The sequence below is a fragment of the Mastigoproctus giganteus genome, chromosome 1, assembly GCF_048544385.1.
Source record: "Mastigoproctus giganteus isolate SK-2022 chromosome 1, ASM4854438v1, whole genome shotgun sequence".
In the NCBI taxonomy this organism is placed as follows: domain Eukaryota; kingdom Metazoa; phylum Arthropoda; class Arachnida; order Uropygi; family Thelyphonidae; genus Mastigoproctus; species Mastigoproctus giganteus.
The window spans coordinates 27,313,574-27,332,329 of record NC_143575.1 but is presented as its reverse complement, the minus strand read 5'-3'; the positions used below and the strand labels follow the sequence as shown (position 1 = coordinate 27,332,329).

The following is an 18,756-nucleotide window of genomic DNA, read 5'->3' as shown; positions in this document are numbered from 1 at the left end:
TGAATCAGATTGGTCCACTGGATACTGATGGATACTGATGGTTCAACTGTTGATGATCCTGCTCAGGTGACTAACAAACTAAATGAATATTTTGCATCTACATTTGCCCATGAGGAGTTATTTAGGGAGGGGAATACCAGAGGTGAGTTTAAATCTGGCAGTGAGCTTGATGATTTTGTAATAACTGAGAGGAAAGTGGAGGATGAATTGTGGAAGATAAACATAAAAAAGGCACCCAGGGTGGATGGGTTCTATCCAGTTATATTAAAGGAGGCAGCAAAGGAAGTAAGCAAACTCTTAGCCATAATTATGAGAGCTTATTTGGACTCAGGGGAGGCACCCATGGACTGGAGAAGTGCAAATGTGACCCCAATTCACAAAGGAGAATCAAAGGGCGACACAAGTAATTATAGACATGTTAGTTTAACTTCTGTTCCAGGAAAATTAATGGAGGCACTGGTTAAAGAAGCACTACAGGATCATCTAGACAAGACTTCAGTTATAGCTCGGACACAGCATGGTTTTGTTAAGGGAAAGTCTTGCCTGACCAATTTGATTGGATACTATGATATAGTCACAAAGGAACTGGATGCAGGGAATAACATTGACATGATATATTTGGATCTTAGACAGACTTTTGATACTGTTGCACATGGAAGACTGCTGCACAAATTGGAGCAGTGTGGCATTGGAGGCAAATTGCTGCTATGGATAAAGGGATGGTTGAGTGGTAGAAGAGAGAGTGTGGTAATCAATGGACACTGCTTATCGTGGACTAATGTTATTAGTGGAGTCCCTCAGCTTTCAATGTCGGGTCCATTGTTGTTTTCTGTATTTATAAATGATATTGATTATGGTATATCAAGCTTAATGTCCAATTTGCAGATGATACAAAGGTTGGCAGGGTTGTTAAGGACACTAATGACAGTATGCTGCTGCAACAGGATCTAGAAAAGTTGAGCAGATGGGCTGAGAGGTGGCAAATGAAGTGTAACATTGACAAATGTAAAGTACTACATATGGGAAGCAGTAACCTCAGAGTGACGTATCAACTCTGTGGTACTACACCGACAGTGGTAGAGAACAAAAAGGATATGGGGCTAATTGTGCAGACGGTCTGAGCAGTGCAGACAGTCTGCAAGTAGCTCATAGTGTCTTGTCAATGATATACAGGAATTTTTCTAGCAGGGTTAAGGAGGTGATTATCCCCTTGTATAAGGCAATGGTCAGGCCACACCTTGAGTACTGTATACAGGTCTGGAGGCCTCATTTTAAGAAGGATGTAGAGCTGTTGGAACAAGTATACAGAGAAGGGCAACAATATTAGTGAATGGAACAAAGGGTTGCTCTTACGAAGAAAGTCTTAAATTTTGCAAATTACATGTCTGGAGACTAGGCACCTGCAAGGTGATCTGATTGAGGTGTATAAAGCCTTGAATGGTTTCAGCATGCTCAATGCTGATGGGATTCTTCCTCTTGCTCAGAATAATCACCCAAGAGGGCATAAATTCAAATTGAGGAAAGACAGATGTAGGATAGATGTGTGGAAGTTTGCCTTTTGCCAGCGGGTAGTTCGTTGGTGGAACAGATTTCCTTCCTTCATTGTGGAAGTTGATAGCCTAAATAAATTTAAGGCTGAGCTGGACAGGTATTTGGAACAAACGTAGGGGTGAAATGGGAGTGGGTGTTTTTTTTTTTGGCTAATGCTGCATAAGCTTGCTTTCTTGCATCATATGCCTCTACTAATGCTAATGGCAGTAGGAATTAGTTTCATTCACAGTGTTAACAGCCAAAAGATCTCTTTTCTGGGTGCATTTTTTTTATTTAAAAGAACAATATGTGACATTAAAGTGAATAAAACTAGTAGCATCATAATAAATAACACCATATTATAGGAAACATAAGTGTAGATTGTGTGAGTACAATGTAGACACTGTGTGCTGTACAGTTTGCTTTTTTTTTATGAATATGGTGAAAGAGTATTAATAAACTCATCCGAATTTTTCGGTTATCATTTAATACTACTGTAGCAGAAGTGCATGACATCTACATAGTCCTTTGACTTTCACTATACGATGTGGCAAATGACATTGATAAATGTGGAGAGTGTGCATTCACTATCCTGCAATCATCTTCTCATCACAACAACAACCTAACACGTGAAATGCAAAATTATTTTATCTTATATTTTAATGAAAATCCCAAACAAGAAAGATATCAGAACATATAGTATGTAGCACAATGCATGGTTTAATGACTGAGATAAGTGAAGGTACTTGTTTACATTAATCATGAATTTCTGTAGATTGTAATTTTCAGGTAATAGAGGTGAAGGAAGGTTATTCCAGAAAATGGGAACAAAACACATAAATAAGGTGGAAAAAAGTTGTTTCTACGAGTTTGGAGTTGGGTAGTGAATGGATTGCTTACTGCTTCCAGCATGTGTTCAGACTGGTTTGATAGGGAATGCAGGAATTACATATGTAATTGTAGAAGAACAGTGCTCACGGAAGTATCTGTACAAAAGGCATGCAGACAGAGAGTGGAGAGACTTTGTAAAAGATATGTCATTAATTAACCTGACTACCTCTTTTGTATTTTCAACTATAGGATGAATTTGAGATTTGTACAGAGTGAGTTGTTATGTTGTTATTTGGTTTTTAGGAGCATTAGCAACTAAAGCCATATTGCTCTGGGGATATGTGGTGGCCATTCCCTGACCTTTCCGCATCCTCCGTATTTGGTGGTCACGGGCTCGAACCCCGGTCTAATCAAGAAGCATGTGCTACGCACTGCCGCTCCTGCCCACCTGCCTATGGAGGCGCCACAGAGTAGATGTTTATAAGAAAATACACTGAGAGAAAAAATAACAGTTTTTCTATGTAGAAAAAGCAGTATTTCTGATGTGCATATGTCAAGAGAAAGATTGGAAATCAGGGTAATCCCTAATGGTGATATATGATCTTGACTAGAAATCTGAGTTTCGTTGAGAATGAGCATAGGAGCAGTAGATACAGAAAAGGTGACACAGAAGAGGAACAAGCTCAGGAGCTCAAGTTTTGAGAACAAGTGAGGAAATACCATCAGGACCTAGAGATGCATTGGAGATTGTTTAGAATTATTCTAACATCCTTCTGTCGGAAGACCACAGGAAGCACTGAGAGGAGTGTATCAGGTGGTTTGCCAAGACTATTGATACAAGAGTTTGAAGAAATGTAGGATACTAGTAAGTGGCTTTATCTTTAGCTGAAGATGCAATAGAACAAGTAGGTTGCAAAAGAGGTGGGATTGTAGATAGACAGAAGTTGTAGCTAATTGCCTTTTACCAGAATGCTCAACTACATTTGGACAAGAATCACATTTTCTCCCCATAGCCTGTTCAAAATCAAGATAAGTGTTTTACAGTTTTTGCAAGCTTTAGTGTAGGCAAAAAACAAAGGTGGAGATTTAGATATATGCCAGTTGTGATATACGTTCTTAACTTGAACATTCTTACCACATTTATTGGAAAACCAACGTTTAGATAAAGAATGAGATTTTGGGGTGGAATGCAGAATAAAGGATTTTATCCCTGCAAGAATAATTTTACTGATAGATCTGAGCAAACATTGGGATCAGAAGATTTAAAACACTAAACCAACACAAAAAAATGAGAATAGAAATCACACATATCAATTTTGCATTCTTGTAATGCTAAACAACACACAAGAATGGCCATGAGAGAGGGATTCCATTGGAGAAGAGGCCATTACTAAGTTGTGATATGAGGTACCCAGAGGACCACTAACATTGACCATATACTTTGAAGGGTTGCTGGTGAGAAAAAGAGTTGGATTGTTGGTTGTGTGGCTGGGATTGTCTGGCATTCTGGTTGATAAATGAACCAGCTGTGAGGTGATTAGTAATCGAAAAGCCTCATCTTCTCAACCAGCATGCAGTATTGAAGTCACTTTCGAAGCAAAAGGAATCATAGATTGAACAATTTGGGCAGTTGAGATGAGTAGTGGTTGAGATAATTGGGTTTTGGAACTGAGATCATGTATATTTGTGAAATGAATGAAAGGGTTTTTGGGAGGTCTAGATCTTTTTGTAGATAAGTTTGCTCTATTAATTGACTATTCATGATGCATTCAATAGATAATGTAAAAAAGAGGTGGAATATGTATGAATTAATGAAATTTTTGGATATAGGACATACACACAGCAAGAATATACCCAGATCTTTGACATGACACAGTCTCGACAGTGCCTCCCACATACACACTACTTGGTCTCCTCCCAGTTATTAGCTGGCAGAGTAGAGATGCCAGTTAATCTGGATGTCTCCTAGAGAGTTACAATAGATTTGATCTGGTAGACTATTTAGTAGCTGAAATACAAAAATTTCAGCATTATAGAACTGTATCCTTGAAATGTGAGTAATATTTAATTTTGCCATGTTGCCCATCGTAACCTCAAAAGATATGACTCATACTGCATGACAGAAGAGGTGGTGTTGTTGCTGGAGCTTTGCTCTAGAGACTAAACATTGGTTTCATCATTTCAAGCCTCCAGTAAGGGCGCCTCCGTAGCCAGGTGGGCAGGAGCAGCAGTGCGTAGCACATGCTTCTTGATTAGACCGGGGTTCGAGCCCGTGACCACCAAATATGGAGGATGCGGAAAGGTCGGGGAATGACCACCGCATATCCCCGGAGCAATATGGGCTTAATTGCTAATGCTCCTAAAAACCAAATAACAAACAAACAACCTCCAGTAAGCAGTGGTGCTACAGTGGGATGCCATTTCTCTGTGTGATGAAGACACCACACCTCAAGTCCTGCTTCTGGTGGTTCACACACGTATATAGCCAAATTTAATCTTGATCTCTAACCTCACATCCAAAGTATGTGAGGTTGGAGATCAAGAATAATCTGATTACAATGAACAATATCTTTATGAAAAACTTTATGAATATCTTTTTTAATTATAATGTTAATAAATTAATTGGCATTATAAGATTAATTATTTTCCTATTTAGGTTAATGGTATTGATCTACACCATGCAACTCATGAACAAGCAGCAGCAGCCTTAAAAGGAGCAGGGCAAACAGTCACTATGGTTGTTCAATATAGGCCAGATGGTAAGATGTTTTGTGATTTTATTTGTTTATTCATTTTAGTAATACAGTAAAGCCTCCTTTTAATAGCATAATGGCAGGAAGTGATACTTCCTGTGCCACTTCTTCAGTGACTGTAAAGACAGCAGAAGAGGGAAAGGATAATAATTAAATTATACTGCATATTCTCGCTTTATTGAGCTTACTTAATAATCTTTAGCTAATTAATTAATAAATAAATTTATTTATATTAATAGACTAAATATTAATAAATACCGTAATTCCCAAATAACCCATACATTATTATATATTTTTTTTCCTTCTAAGAAACAGTGGAACCAAAAAATTTGGTGTGGTTTATTTGGAATTTACTCTGAAGCTTATAATTTTTTTATAGAACTGTGACCAGATGAGTGAATAAAAACTGTTTTTATTCATTCATCTGACCATAGCCTAAAAGAAGTATTTTGTTTATTGCTGATATTTATTACCACATGATTTGGTATATTGTGCTGCACGAATAGTTAGATTCTGTCTTTCTGAAATGAAATTCTTGGTTTCATAGCATGCAAGCAATTCATTTAAATATCAGAATTGTGATTTTTGATGGAACTGAAACAGACAAATAATAGCACCAATGTATTTACTGCTCATTGTAAATGAAATTGTGTGATAATGGGGATCATGTTCATTTGGCACCCTTTACTGTTGAATATACTGATGACCTTTGATTTCGTGAACTAATAGAAAGAAGGGTTGTCCGAAAATCCTGGGTGTCCAAATGAACACTTAAGGAAACATTTAACTGTATACTACCAATGTTAAATATGATTAATACAATAGGCAGCATTAGCATTAGTTGAGGCATATGATGCAAGAAAGCAAGCTTATACAGCATCAGCCAAAAAAAAAAAAAAAAAAACCCTTCCCATTTCACCCATCCAGTTATTCCAAATGTTTGTCTAGTTCAGTTTTAAATTTATTTAAGCTATCAACTTCCACATCAACAGATGGAAGGCTGTTCCAGCAATCAACTATCCGCTGGCTAAAGGCAAACTTCTGCACAACTATTCTACAACTGTCTTTCCTCAATTTGAATCTATGCCCCCTCAGGTTCTTAATCTGAACAAAAGAAGTATCCTGTCAGCATTGAGCCTGCTCAAACCATTCAAGGCCTTATACACCTCACAGGTGCCTAGTCTCCAGATGCTGCAACTTTCAGAACTTAAGCCTTTCTTCGTAAGCGCACTACTCTGTTCCTCTCACCAAAATCGTCACCAATCTTGTTGCCGTTCTCTGTACTTGTTCTAGCAACTCTGCATCCTTCCTAAAATGAGGCCTCCAGACCTGTATACAGTACTCAAGATGTGGCCTGACCATTGCCTTATGCAAAGTGATAATCACCTCCTTGTCTCTGCTAACAAAATTCCTATATATCATTGACAAAACCCCATGACCTGCTCTGGCAGCCCGTCTGCACTGCTTAGAGAACTTTCATATCTGACTGCACAGTTACCCCCCCAAGTCTTTTTCATTCTCCACCTCCCTGAGTGTAGTACCACACAGTTGGTACATTTCTCTGGGGTTACTGCTACCCATATGCAATGCTTTGCATTTGTCAATGTTAAACTTCAGTTGCCACTTCTCAGCTCATCTGCCTAACATTTCTAGATCCTGTTGCAGTAGCATACTGTCTTTAGTGTCATTAACAACCCTGCCAACCTTTGTATCATCTGCAAACTTGGACATTAAGCCTGATATACCTTCATCGATATCATTGACAAATACACAAAACAACAATGGGCCCAGCACCAAACCCTGGGAGACTCTGCTAATAACATTAGTTCACGCAGAGCAGATTTACTTTACAGGACTGTAATATCTCTCTCTCCCCCACACGTTATAGCATTTGATGGAAGTTGGCAGACTCAAACCCTTCAAAATCTATGTCAGGGTCACTGTCAAAAAGCAACTTCTTCCAGCTATGATCCAGTGTGGTGGTTTTTACGTCATTCCAAGAGTCAGCAGAGTTGTAAATTGCTGGCTTGACGTTATAATTTTTTATGTTTTGCAGAGTACGCTGGCCCCTCTTGTGTCTTCAGTTGAGTCTTCTTCCTCTTCAATAATGACCAAAACTTCATGCAGGTACCATAGCTGGTAGAGCCTCTTGAATGAAACTGACTCCTTGATCTATGGGTTGTATCAGAGAGGTTGTATTAGGAGGGAGAAATGTGGTACAGATCTTGCCATCACTGCTGACTAATTTCTCAGCAACTGGGTGAACATCATCTAATAAAAGAAGAGCCTTTAAATTACTGGGAGCCACCTTTAAGACCTCTTGCTGATATCGACATTGAGGGACAAAATGCTTGAAAAACCAGTCAGAAAATATGCTGGCGTTGAACCATGTCATTCTTTGAATGGTGGTAGAAAACAGGCAACTGCATCATGTAATCTTTCAAAACATGTGGGCGTTGCTGATTTGCCCACGACAGCCAGCTTCAGGCGATGGAGGCCATCAGCACTTGCACAGTGTAAAGCTGAAAAACGCTCCTTGTTCATTTTCTTTCCAGGAGTTTTGTCTTCGTTTCTGAAAGCTTGAGTATTTTTTGGTAGGGACCTGCCAGAATAACCCAGTTTCGTCTCCGTTATACACCTGAGATAAGAGCAGGCTCAACTGAATGTATTGCAGCAGACCCAGCTTCACCATGCTCTTTCCTGTTACACATGCCATGGCGATTTCTAAAACACCACAGGCACCCATCACTAGCTTTGAAATTGTTAATGCCCATATGTTTAACCAGTTTCTCAGCTGCAGTGTGTAAGGTAGTACCAGTAACATTCACTCCACATGATCGCTACTGCATGCACCATTTATAAACAGCTTCTTCTAGATCATTATCTTTGCTTACTTTCATGTGCTTTCTGTTACTCATGGAACCCCATACTTTCAATATTATACTTTAATGTAAAACTTTGGAGCTTTCCTTTTTCCTTGCGAATATCAGAAACGTTTGCTTTTTAACTCCATGCTGCTTATAATAAACACTGCCACTGAGGCACCACTCTCAAGCTTTTTAATCAGCTCAAACTTTTGACCAACACTCAAATGTACATTCTTTCTTTTAACACTTGTTTGTTTTGAAGCCACAAAACAAACAAGTTTGTCACAAAAATGATTTAAAATAATACTAACAATGGATAAATGTTGATACAAACATGCACTGTCTTCACACTCCCAGCCATGTGCAACAAAAACAATACTGTCGCTGTGCACGCTAGCAGACTGGCAGACATCCCATGGATTATGATCAGAGTCCGGAAAATGGTGGTATAGTGGAATTTCAATTATCCAGAATTTTGTCTGGAAAATCCAGGAAATTGATGTCCGAAAATTTGAGGGAAAAAGAGTAGTTTGTAAAATATTGTGTATGTTTTCTGCTGAATGTGAGTACCAAGGGCATGTGGTTAGTGAAAAACCAAAAATAGTTCAAGGTGCATAAAATGTTGAAAACTGTGCTTCTGGTAGAAAACAGATTCACCAGAGAAAAAAAAATTTTTTTTTTTTCTTTTCATGTGTTAAAAGATGGTGTATATGTGGCCTAAGGTGCAGAGTACTTGAGAAACTGTGGTAATAAAAATTAAAAATAACATATCTGAATTGTTACCTTATTACAGTCAACTTTGTAAACACAGACAAAAGTTAATTATTAAGCTGTATTTATGTGAACAGCATGTTACTCTGAGACTAAGGGTAATATCCTCTGGAGTCGATCATATGCCAGGACAACTTTTAGGACTTGTTTCTAGGGTATTATTCGATATTAGAGATTAGTCTTCTATCTTGAGCGCTGTTCTTTGGGATCTGCTTAACTGCATGAGTCGGAGATGGAGAGGAAGAGAATAAGAACTGTGTTAACAGAGATGGTGGGAGTTCTTTATTCTGGTTATTAACATTTTTGTAAAAAAAATATTATTATTATTTTTTTTTTATTTGTTCCAAAACTCTACTTTTGGAACAAAGTAGAGTTTTGGAACAAATGCATATGTGATAATAATATGTTTGAATATCTTTATTAATATTATTATTTATGCCAATGTAGGCTCTTTATAAAGTCTGAATTTGTGGTTCTTATTAGTGATTATGATAGAGGAAGCATTTCTGAAATTCACTGGTGGTCCTCGTATCATGTGGTAAGGTGGATCGAATTTGGTTATGGGGTTGTGAGACATGTCCATCATATGTTCTTTTGAAAGGAACTTCTTTTGAAAATTAAAATCTTTTTAATTTTGTGGTGATCTATAATTGATGTTTATTTAGTACCTCTATTATAAAGAATAAAATTATATTATACAGGGTGTTTCAAAAATGATGGTCAATAATTTAAAGGTGAAAAATACAAACTAAAATCAGCAAAAAAGTCCCAGTGAACATCAGGCTACAAATGAACCATTTTCAAGATAATGCACATTTTTTGTTAAGATCCGCCACTGCCTATGGGAGCACCCTAGGAGGGTAGTCTGTATTGCTGAGACCTTGTACACACTGGATATGGTAGGGGTACAACAATTGGCAATGTAAAATTCACCTCACACTGCTATTACTCAGTACACACTCTTGCAGAGCAACCCTCTTTGTCGAAATTCCTGGATTTTGTTCTATTCTTTCGGATTTTGTTCTACCCTTTCCTCAACATCAGGTGTTATTCTTCTGGGCCTACCTGCTCATACTCCATGTGCAAAGCGCCCATGTACAATAAGAAGTTCATGTACCCCTGATGAATGTGCGCCTGTTGGGCTGCCCTTGGCAGGGAAATGCTTCTTGGTACAAACGTGCAGCCTCGAGTGCACTGCCGTTGGCTTTACTATACATGAAGTTCACATCCGCATACTCTTTGTTGCTGTAGCCCCTTTTCATGTTGACTGTCCTTTGACAAGTACTAGTATGCCTGCTACATCTCAGAGCATTGAGAAAGGGGAAAGAGAGAGAATGAGCATAACTTAACCTAAACAAACAAGTCAGTGGTGGATCCCAACTCTGTACAGTTCACCTTGTCAGTAGTGGATCCCAACTGCAATATCTCGAAAACGATTCACTTAAGGACCCATGTGTACTAGGCTTTTTTGCATATTGTAGTCTGTACAGTTCACCTTTAAATTATTGACCATCACTTTTGAAACACCCTATATATATATAATTTGTATTATGAATTGTAATTTCGTTTATAGTTATATTATTGCAATAACTGTCATATAACATATTTTTTTAATATTAGATATACAGGTAGTTCTTGGCTTTACGAGGTAATTCGTTCCTAGCACACGCTTGTAAAGCAGGAATTTATTTCCCATAGACATAATGTTAAAAATAGGGGTTAAGTTATCAACAATGAAATTAGTTAGCTGATTAGTTTGTAGACTAAGGCGCATTTAGGGCTAGAGCCTCAAGCTGCGAACAAATTTAGACTATGTATATAAAGTGCTTAGAAATGGCTACAGAAATGGCTGTGTATTATGATGCTAAGCACTTTATATACATAGTCTGATTAGTTTGTTTAAACAATGATTGATTTATCCAAAGAAATGAAAACGTTGCCTGTAAAATCAAGCAAATTATAATAATAGAGAAATTATTTATGACTTACAAATGTTAAAGAATGTTTATTCTTCACCATCATCATCGACTAAATGCACACTTGTTGATCACTTATTGGCTCGGCACTTGTTGGTTTGTTGCACAAGGAGTCGTCTTCTTCAGGAATGTTTCAAGAGGTGTTTGTTTCCAAGATAATCTTCTCTTTTAATTATAAATTTCACAATTGCATGCATAATCATTTTTTTAATGGAACCCACAAATTTCAACTAACACAATTTGCGCAGAGTAACAAGTTTACGGAGCGTAAAAAAAGGGGGGATGAAGAGAAGATTCTGAAAATTTATTTGTTTTTTATACGATTGAAGATTTCAGTAAAGGGGAAAACACATTTCACCATAATAACATAAAAAAACCACACAATTCCAGCTATTGGTATTTTCGCAAATAAGTAGATCGAGTTTACTACCTGTTTATAATTGCTTTGCAGTAACAGAAAAACCCAATAACCCGGAAAGTCCAAAAATGTTTTTATTGTTTTATGGTCATGACCTCCAGAAATGTGCTTTAGAAAAATATCACAAAGGTGTTTAAAATTGATTCTTATAATTAATTAATTTAATTATAATTATTATTAAAAGCCATATGGTGCAAGGAAGCCTGAGGCTTATGCTGCACCAGCCAAAAAAAAAAAATTGAGTACCCTGAGAGAGAGAGAGAGAGAGAGAGAGAGAGAGAGAGAGAGGTAGTAGAGAATCACCAAAAAAGAGAAGAATGGTGATACCCAGCTCAGGACCCTGGGGTTATAATGGAAGATATGATAATGATGAAAGTGTAGTGCATTTTTGATTTGAATTGATAACTAATACAATTTTCAAACCATACTCACGACCTTTTATATGGCCTTAAAGTTTTTTGCTCGTGACCTTAAAATGACATTTTAGAGAGATAAATAGTGTAGTTATACAGCGAAAATTTCAACTTCCAAGATCTTGAAATGAATTAACAAAAAACAATGTGTTATTGGGTTCACATTACGATATTTTAATGATGCGATGGTGTCTCTGGAACTAATTAATATCGTAAAGCGGGGTACACTGTATTGTATAGCTACACACATGGTTTGGAATGCGGTATTTATGAATGTCTAACATTCATTTTTTGCAATTAATGTTCATATTTTTGATTTTGTTGATACTTGATACTTGGGGGGGAAAAAACTCATAAACCCAGAAACTCGTAAAGCGAGAACTGCCTGTATTGTAAAGCGGGTGTACACTGTATTGTGTAGCTATACGCATGGTTTCAAATGTGGTATTTATGAATTCATTTTTTTTCAATTAATGTTTATATTTTAGATTTTGTTGATACTTGATACTTGGGGAAAAAAAAAACTCTTAAAGTTAAAACACGTAAAGCAAGAACTGCCTGAGAGAGAGAGAGAGAGAGACTTTTCAGAAACCCCTTGTATATATACAAGGGGTTTCTGAAAAGTAAGGTAACACATTTTTCTCTTGATGATGTTTAATGATACGAAGTTGAAATTATACCCTAAGGAATAAGTGAACATGCACTACTTCTCCACAAAGTCTCCAGTTTTATTAATGCACTTGTCCCAACGATGGATCAGTTTATCAATACCAGTACTGAAGAAGTCCATGCCCACATGCAGTAACCAACATCGCACCGCCTGATGAACTTCCTCATCCGTGATAAAATGCTTTCCTGAAAGGTGTTTTTTCAGAGGGCTGAACAAATGGAAGTCTGGGCTGTAGGGGGGGGGGGGATGTGACAGAGTTTCCCAACGATTAGGGCGCGACCACTCATGAGTGGTGTGGGCAGTATATGGAGTTGCATTGTTGTGCAACAAAATCATGCTGCTTGTCAGGAGTCCTGGTCATTTGCGTCAAATGTTGGCTTTCAGTTTTTCAAACATTGCACAGTAAAGCTGTGCGTTGATTATTTCTCCCTTCAGCAAAAAATACACCAACAGAACATCTTGGTAATCCCAGAACACCGTGGCTCTGACTTTTCGGATACTGGGAACAGTTTTGAATTTTTTGCACACAGGAGATTGTGGATGTTTTAGGTCATGGAGTCTTGCTTGCTCTCCGGGGTAATGTGATGAACCCACGTTTCGTCTGCTGTGACTATGGAAGCGAGAAAATCCTCTCCTTCGTCACTGTATCGCAACAGGTTCTCCAGACACATCCCCATGCATTTTGCTTTGTCCTCCTCTGACAATTGTCAAGGCACCCAGTGGCAGCACACCTTTCGAAAGCCAAGGACATCGTGAACAATTTTGTGAACAGTCGACTTACTCACATTCACTATTTGAAGAATTTCACGCAGTTTCACTCGCCTGTTTTCAAGAACGATGCCCTTAATGCGCAAAATGTTATCTTCTATCTTGCTTGATGAAGGCCTGCCCATCCAATGTCAATCTTCAATGTCAACATGGCCCACTTTAAATTCATTGCACCCAAAACACACCTGCTTCTTTGTCATCACCTTTTCGCCATACACAGCAACCAGTTCACAGTGAATATCACTTGGTGAAGACCCTTTTGCTTGCAAAAAAGCAAATAACTTCACAAACACCTTTTTTGGACCACACTCGCATGGTAGTCACCATTTTGCAACTGGAACCTGCCGTGAGGCAACACTGCACTGACGGTCTTTTTGAACGTTATTAACGGGTCTATCTGTCCACGTTTCATCTCATTCCCTTTCACCATTATTAAGAAAAAAATGGGCGAAGGTGAAGAAATCCAACACGAGAACGACGAAAAAATTTGGATAACTTAACCCGGAAAATTAGTTTCCCTATACTACACTCTAGTGCTGCTCGCTTGGTTAACAGACAGTAGGTGTTATCGGTCTGGAGCAAAGGCGAGAATGATATATTGATTGACAGGTAGGCGTGGCAAACGATGTGCTTATTGGTGCCCGAACACAACACACGATAAAATCGGTTTATAATCACTTTAATAGCACTCAGAAGCACTAATGGTAACTTGCCCTAATCGTGCATGCCTTAATAAACGTTTTCCATAATGGTGAAAAAAGGTCAGGTTACCTCCACTTGAATCCCATGGGATTTTGAACCCTCTCGAAATGGAGGGGGTAACATAACCTTTTTTCTTTAGAGTCATGGATGAACTAGCGCATAAATTGTTTATTAACAAAATATAAATTTTTTATTACTGTACTTTTATTTTTAGAGACACTCGTGCGGATACTCACGTATCATAACGTCAATCAACATCTCAATAGTAATTCACTATATATAAACAGAACCTTTCTTTATTTTCCTATTATTTCCTAACCTAACGTTTAAGGTTAGGTCACGAAATATAAGGAGACCTTTTCTATTATTTCCTAACCTACCATTTAAGAACAGTATAGTAAAAATACTCATGAACTCCAAAAATCTGCTTTTAATGATGAGAAAAAAACATAATGAAGAACATCGAAATGAACAGAATGAAACTTTTATTAATTTGTTTTCATCAAAAAATCAACCAACGTTTTATTTTCCTTACAAATTTCTTCCATCTTAAAAAGATTCATCGCTACTGTTACCTGTTTACCGTTCATCACAAAACTATTATGCACTGTTCTTTACTCATAAATACACATCATAATGCAAACCAGTGACTACACAGTTGCTTGTCATCTGTCACGCCTGCCACCAATCATTTCATTGTTTGCCACGCCTACTTGTCAATCAATATATCATTCTCAATTTCGGCTCCAGACTGATAATACCTACCATCTGTTTACCAAGCGAGCAGCGCTAGAGTCTGGTGTCAGGAAACTAATTTTCCACATAAGTTATCCAACATTTATCGTGGTTCTCGTGTTGGCTTTCTTTACCTTAGCCAAAAAATGTGTTGCCTTACTTTTCGGAAACCCCTTGTATATACAAAGAGAGAATCATTTCTAACAGGCAGAAAATGAGTAGGGGTGCCACAAAATAAAATATATTGCTTAGGGGTGCCACAAAATAAAATATATTGCTTAGGGGTGCCGTTATTAAAAAAAGGTCGAAAACCACTTGGCTATTGTATGATTTGTGGCAATCGCCATGTCTATATATGAGACATTTTGTGGACACAGCCATTGCTGGGAGTGAAGAAATGGTGGAAGGAGTTTAAATGATATTTTTAATGGTGTTAGCCCTGGTGAATTTTATGTATATCCTATACCTTTCTTTGCTATTTTCACTATGAAACAGGAAGGACTTCTTTACTTATTTAGGTAACCCAGTGGTGCAGTGCAATTGGTTAGTGCATGGTACTTATAAGATAGTATCTGTGAATGATGCCTAGGTTGTGAGTTCAAGCCTCACCTGGGGAAGTTGTCATTTTGCTGCACAAACTGGAGAAGTGTGGCATTTGAAGCAAATTGCTGCTAGATATAAAGGGATGGTTGAGTGGGAGAAGCCAGGTAATTAATTGACACTGCTCTTCGTGAACTAATGTTATTAGTGGAGTCCCCCAGGGTTCAGTGTCGAGTTCATTGTTGTTTTCTGTATTTATTAATGATACTGATGATGGTGTGTCAGGCTTAACGTCCAGGTTTACGGACGATAGCTGACAAACTGAACGAGTATTTTGAATCTGCATTCACATGAGAAATTCTTTAGGTAAATGGAGGACAGAAGCTTATTAAACTCTAACAGGGAGCTTTATGATTTTGTAATAATTGAGAGCAAAGTGGAGGAGAAATTATTGAAGTTAAATATAAGATAGGCACCTGGGGTGGATGGGATCTATCCAGTTATATTAAAGGAGGTGGCAAAGGAAGTAAGCAAACCCTTAGCCATAATTATGAAAGCATCCTTGGACTCAGGGAAGTACCTAGGGACTGGAGATGTACAAATATATTCCCAATTCCCAAAGGGGAATCAAAGGGTGACACAAGTAATTACAGACCTGTTAGTTTAACTTCCGTCCCAGGGAAAATAATGGAGTCAGTGGTTAAAGAATCATTGCAGGATCATCTAGACAAGACTGCAGTAATAATTCAGACACAGCATGGGTTTGTTAAGGGAAAGTCTTGTCTGACAAATTTGGTTGGATATTATGATGTGGTTACAAAGGAACTGGATGCAAAAAATAATTTTAATATCATATACTTGGATTTCAGTAGAACTTTTGATACTGTTGGCATGGAAGACTACTGTACAAATTGGAGCATTATGATATTAAAGGCAGGTTGCTACAATGGATAAAAGGGTGGTTGAGTGGAAGAAAACAGAGGGTAGTGATCAATGGATGCTGCTCTTCATGGACTAATGTTACTGGTGGAGTCCCCCCCCCAGTGTTCTGTGTTGGGCCTACTGTTGTTTTGTATATTTATCAATGATATTGATGAAGGTATATCAGGCTTAATGTCCAAGTATTCAGATGATACAAAGGTTGTCAGAGTTGTTAATGACAGTGTTTTACTGCAACAGGATCTAGAAAAATTGGGCAGATGGGCTGAGAAGTGGCAAATGAAGTTTAATATTGACAAATGCAAAGTACTACATATGGGAAACAGCAACCCCAGAGCAACGTATCAACTCTGTGGTACTACACTGACAGTGGTAGAGAATGAAAGGGACCTGGGGGTGGTTGTGCAGGCAGATATGAAGTTTTCTGAGCAGTGCAGACGGGCTGCAAGAGTAGCTCATGGTGTATTGTCGATGATATATAGGAATTTTTCTAGCAGGGATAAGGAGGTGATTATTCCCTTGTATAAGGCAATGGTCAGGCCACACCTAGAGTACTGTATACAGGTCTGGAGGCCTCATTTCAAGAAGGATGGAGAGATGCTGGAACGAGTACAGAGAAGGGCAACAAGATTAGTGAATGGAACAAAGGGGTGCTCTTACGAAGAAAGGCTTAAGTTTTGCAAATTACAGTGTCTGGGGACTAGGCACCAGTGAGGTGATCTGATAGAGGTGTATAAAGCCTTGAATGGTTTGAGCATGCTCAATGCTGATGGGATTCTTCCTCTTGCTCAGAATAATCACCTGAGAGGGCTTAAATTCAAATTGAGAAAAGACAGATGTAGGATAGACGTGAGGAAATTTGCCTTTAGCCAGCGGGTGGTTGGTTGGTGGAATAGACTTCCATCCCTTGTCGTGGAAGTTGATAGCCTAAATAAGTTTAAGGCTCAGCTGGACAGGTATTTCGAACGAACAGAGGGGTGAAGTGGAAGTGGTTATTTTTTATTTATTTATTTATTATTATTATTTATTTATTTATTTTTTTTTTTTTTTGGCTGATGCTGCATAAGCTTGCTTTCTTGCATCAAATGCCTCTACTAATACTAATGCTAATGTGAATCGGCCTTTTCGTATTTGAAACAAAGAAAGACGAAGAATCGCTCTACTCTTGCGGACTTGCATACAGAAGATTCTTTACAGTTGGCCTTATCACAGTATATCCCCGATTTTGAAAGCTTGGAAGATGGCATGAAGTCACAAACTTCACATAAATTAAAAATTTAAATACATATGAATTTAAAATAAAAATTCTTAATTGTATTTAATTTTAAAATTTATAAACATCATATTTCAATATGTGTTGATTAACTTTTTGTTGCAATAAAATTCTTGAAATGGTAGATTGCGGCACATTTTGAAGAAAAAAAAGTAGATCGCATCAAAAATTAAGTTGGCCACCCGTGTTCTAGACTATATCTTGTCTTCTCAAAGAATAATACTGAAATCTCTGATGATGATAAGATTTTTTTTTTTTTTTGCATACGATGCAAGAAAGCAAGCTTTATGCAGCATCAGCCAAAAAAAAAAAAGCTCCCATTTCACCTCTCCATTCGTTATTTAGGAATTAGTATCAACAGTCTTTCCAAAATATATACTAGCAGTCTTTTAAAAATATACAGCTTAGACTGAATTTCAGAAAGGACAACTAACAACAGGATAATAAAGCTCTTAGGAAAATTGAATGGTCTTTTATTTATGACATCAGAGAATTTAATAAACTTACAGAAATTTTTTGCTATTATCAATATGGTTCTCACTCATACTGTATTGATGTGTTGCCATACCAATTTTAAATTTTTGGGTTAAGTCTCAGATGAGTTTAGGGAAAAATTCTAATACAACATATTTTTGCAAGGTACTCAAAAAAAAAAAAAAAACACCCACAAAGACAATTACAGGAACTTAACTTAAGTTTCTAACAAAAGAATTAAAATAGCAGTCTCATCCTAGGAAAAAGTCCTTGTAATTTGTTTACAAAACTATATCGATTCATTCACAGTTTATAGCATTAGCATTAGTAGAGACATATGATGCAAGAAAGCAAGCTTATACAACATCAGCCAAGGAAAAAACCCTTCCCATTTCACCCATCCATTCACTCCAAATGTTTGTCTCATTCTGCCTTGAACTTATTTAAGTTGTTGACCTCTACTACAACAGATGGAAGTTTGTTCCAACTATCAACCACAACTGTCTAAAGGTGAATTTCCACACATCTGTTCTATGATTGTCTTTCCTCAATTTGAATTTATTTCCCCTCACGTGTGTAACCTGAGTAAGAGGAAGAATCCCATTAGCATTGAGCTTGCTCAATCCATTCAAGGCTTTAACACCTCAGTTAGATCACCTCACAGGTGCCTAGTCTCTAGAAACTGCAATTTGCAGAACTTCAGCCTTCTTAGTAACACCAACCCTTTGTTCCACTCATCAATCTCATTGCCCTTCTCTGTACTCATTCCAGCAGCTCTACATCTTTCCTAAACTGAGACCTCCAGACCTGTATACAGTACTCAAGAAGTGGCCTGAACATTGCGTTATACAAGGGGACAATAACGCACTTATACTTGCTAATAAAATTCTTGTATATCATTAACAACACACTCTTGCAGCTTTTTTTGCACTGCTTGGAAACCTTTATATCTGGCTGCACAATTACCCCAGGTCTTTTTCATTCTCCACTACCCTGAGTGCAGTACCACCCATTACGCTGAGGTTACTGCTACCCATATGCAGTACTTTACATTTGTCAGTGTTAAATTTCAGTTGCCACCTCTCAGCCCATCTAC

The 18,756-nt window shown here is 37.7% G+C and overlaps 1 protein-coding gene across 15 annotated transcripts in view; it reads left to right on the top strand.

Annotated features, from left to right (window-relative positions):
- The window catches only part of LOC150090662 (MAGUK scaffold protein DLG1-like), an 800,778-nt gene that overhangs the window by 695,367 nt on the left and 86,655 nt on the right, over positions 1 to 18,756 (top strand). For all 15 annotated transcript variants that reach the window (XR_016546888.1, XM_090372078.1, XM_090372070.1 and 12 more), the window contains one exon: positions 5,018 to 5,120. Coding sequence is in view for 14 of the 15 variants with exons in the window: in XM_090372078.1 (XP_090228204.1) it covers positions 5,018 to 5,120 (103 nt within the window). In the remaining variant the exon portion in view is untranslated. The remainder of the gene's footprint in view (positions 1 to 5,017; positions 5,121 to 18,756) is intronic.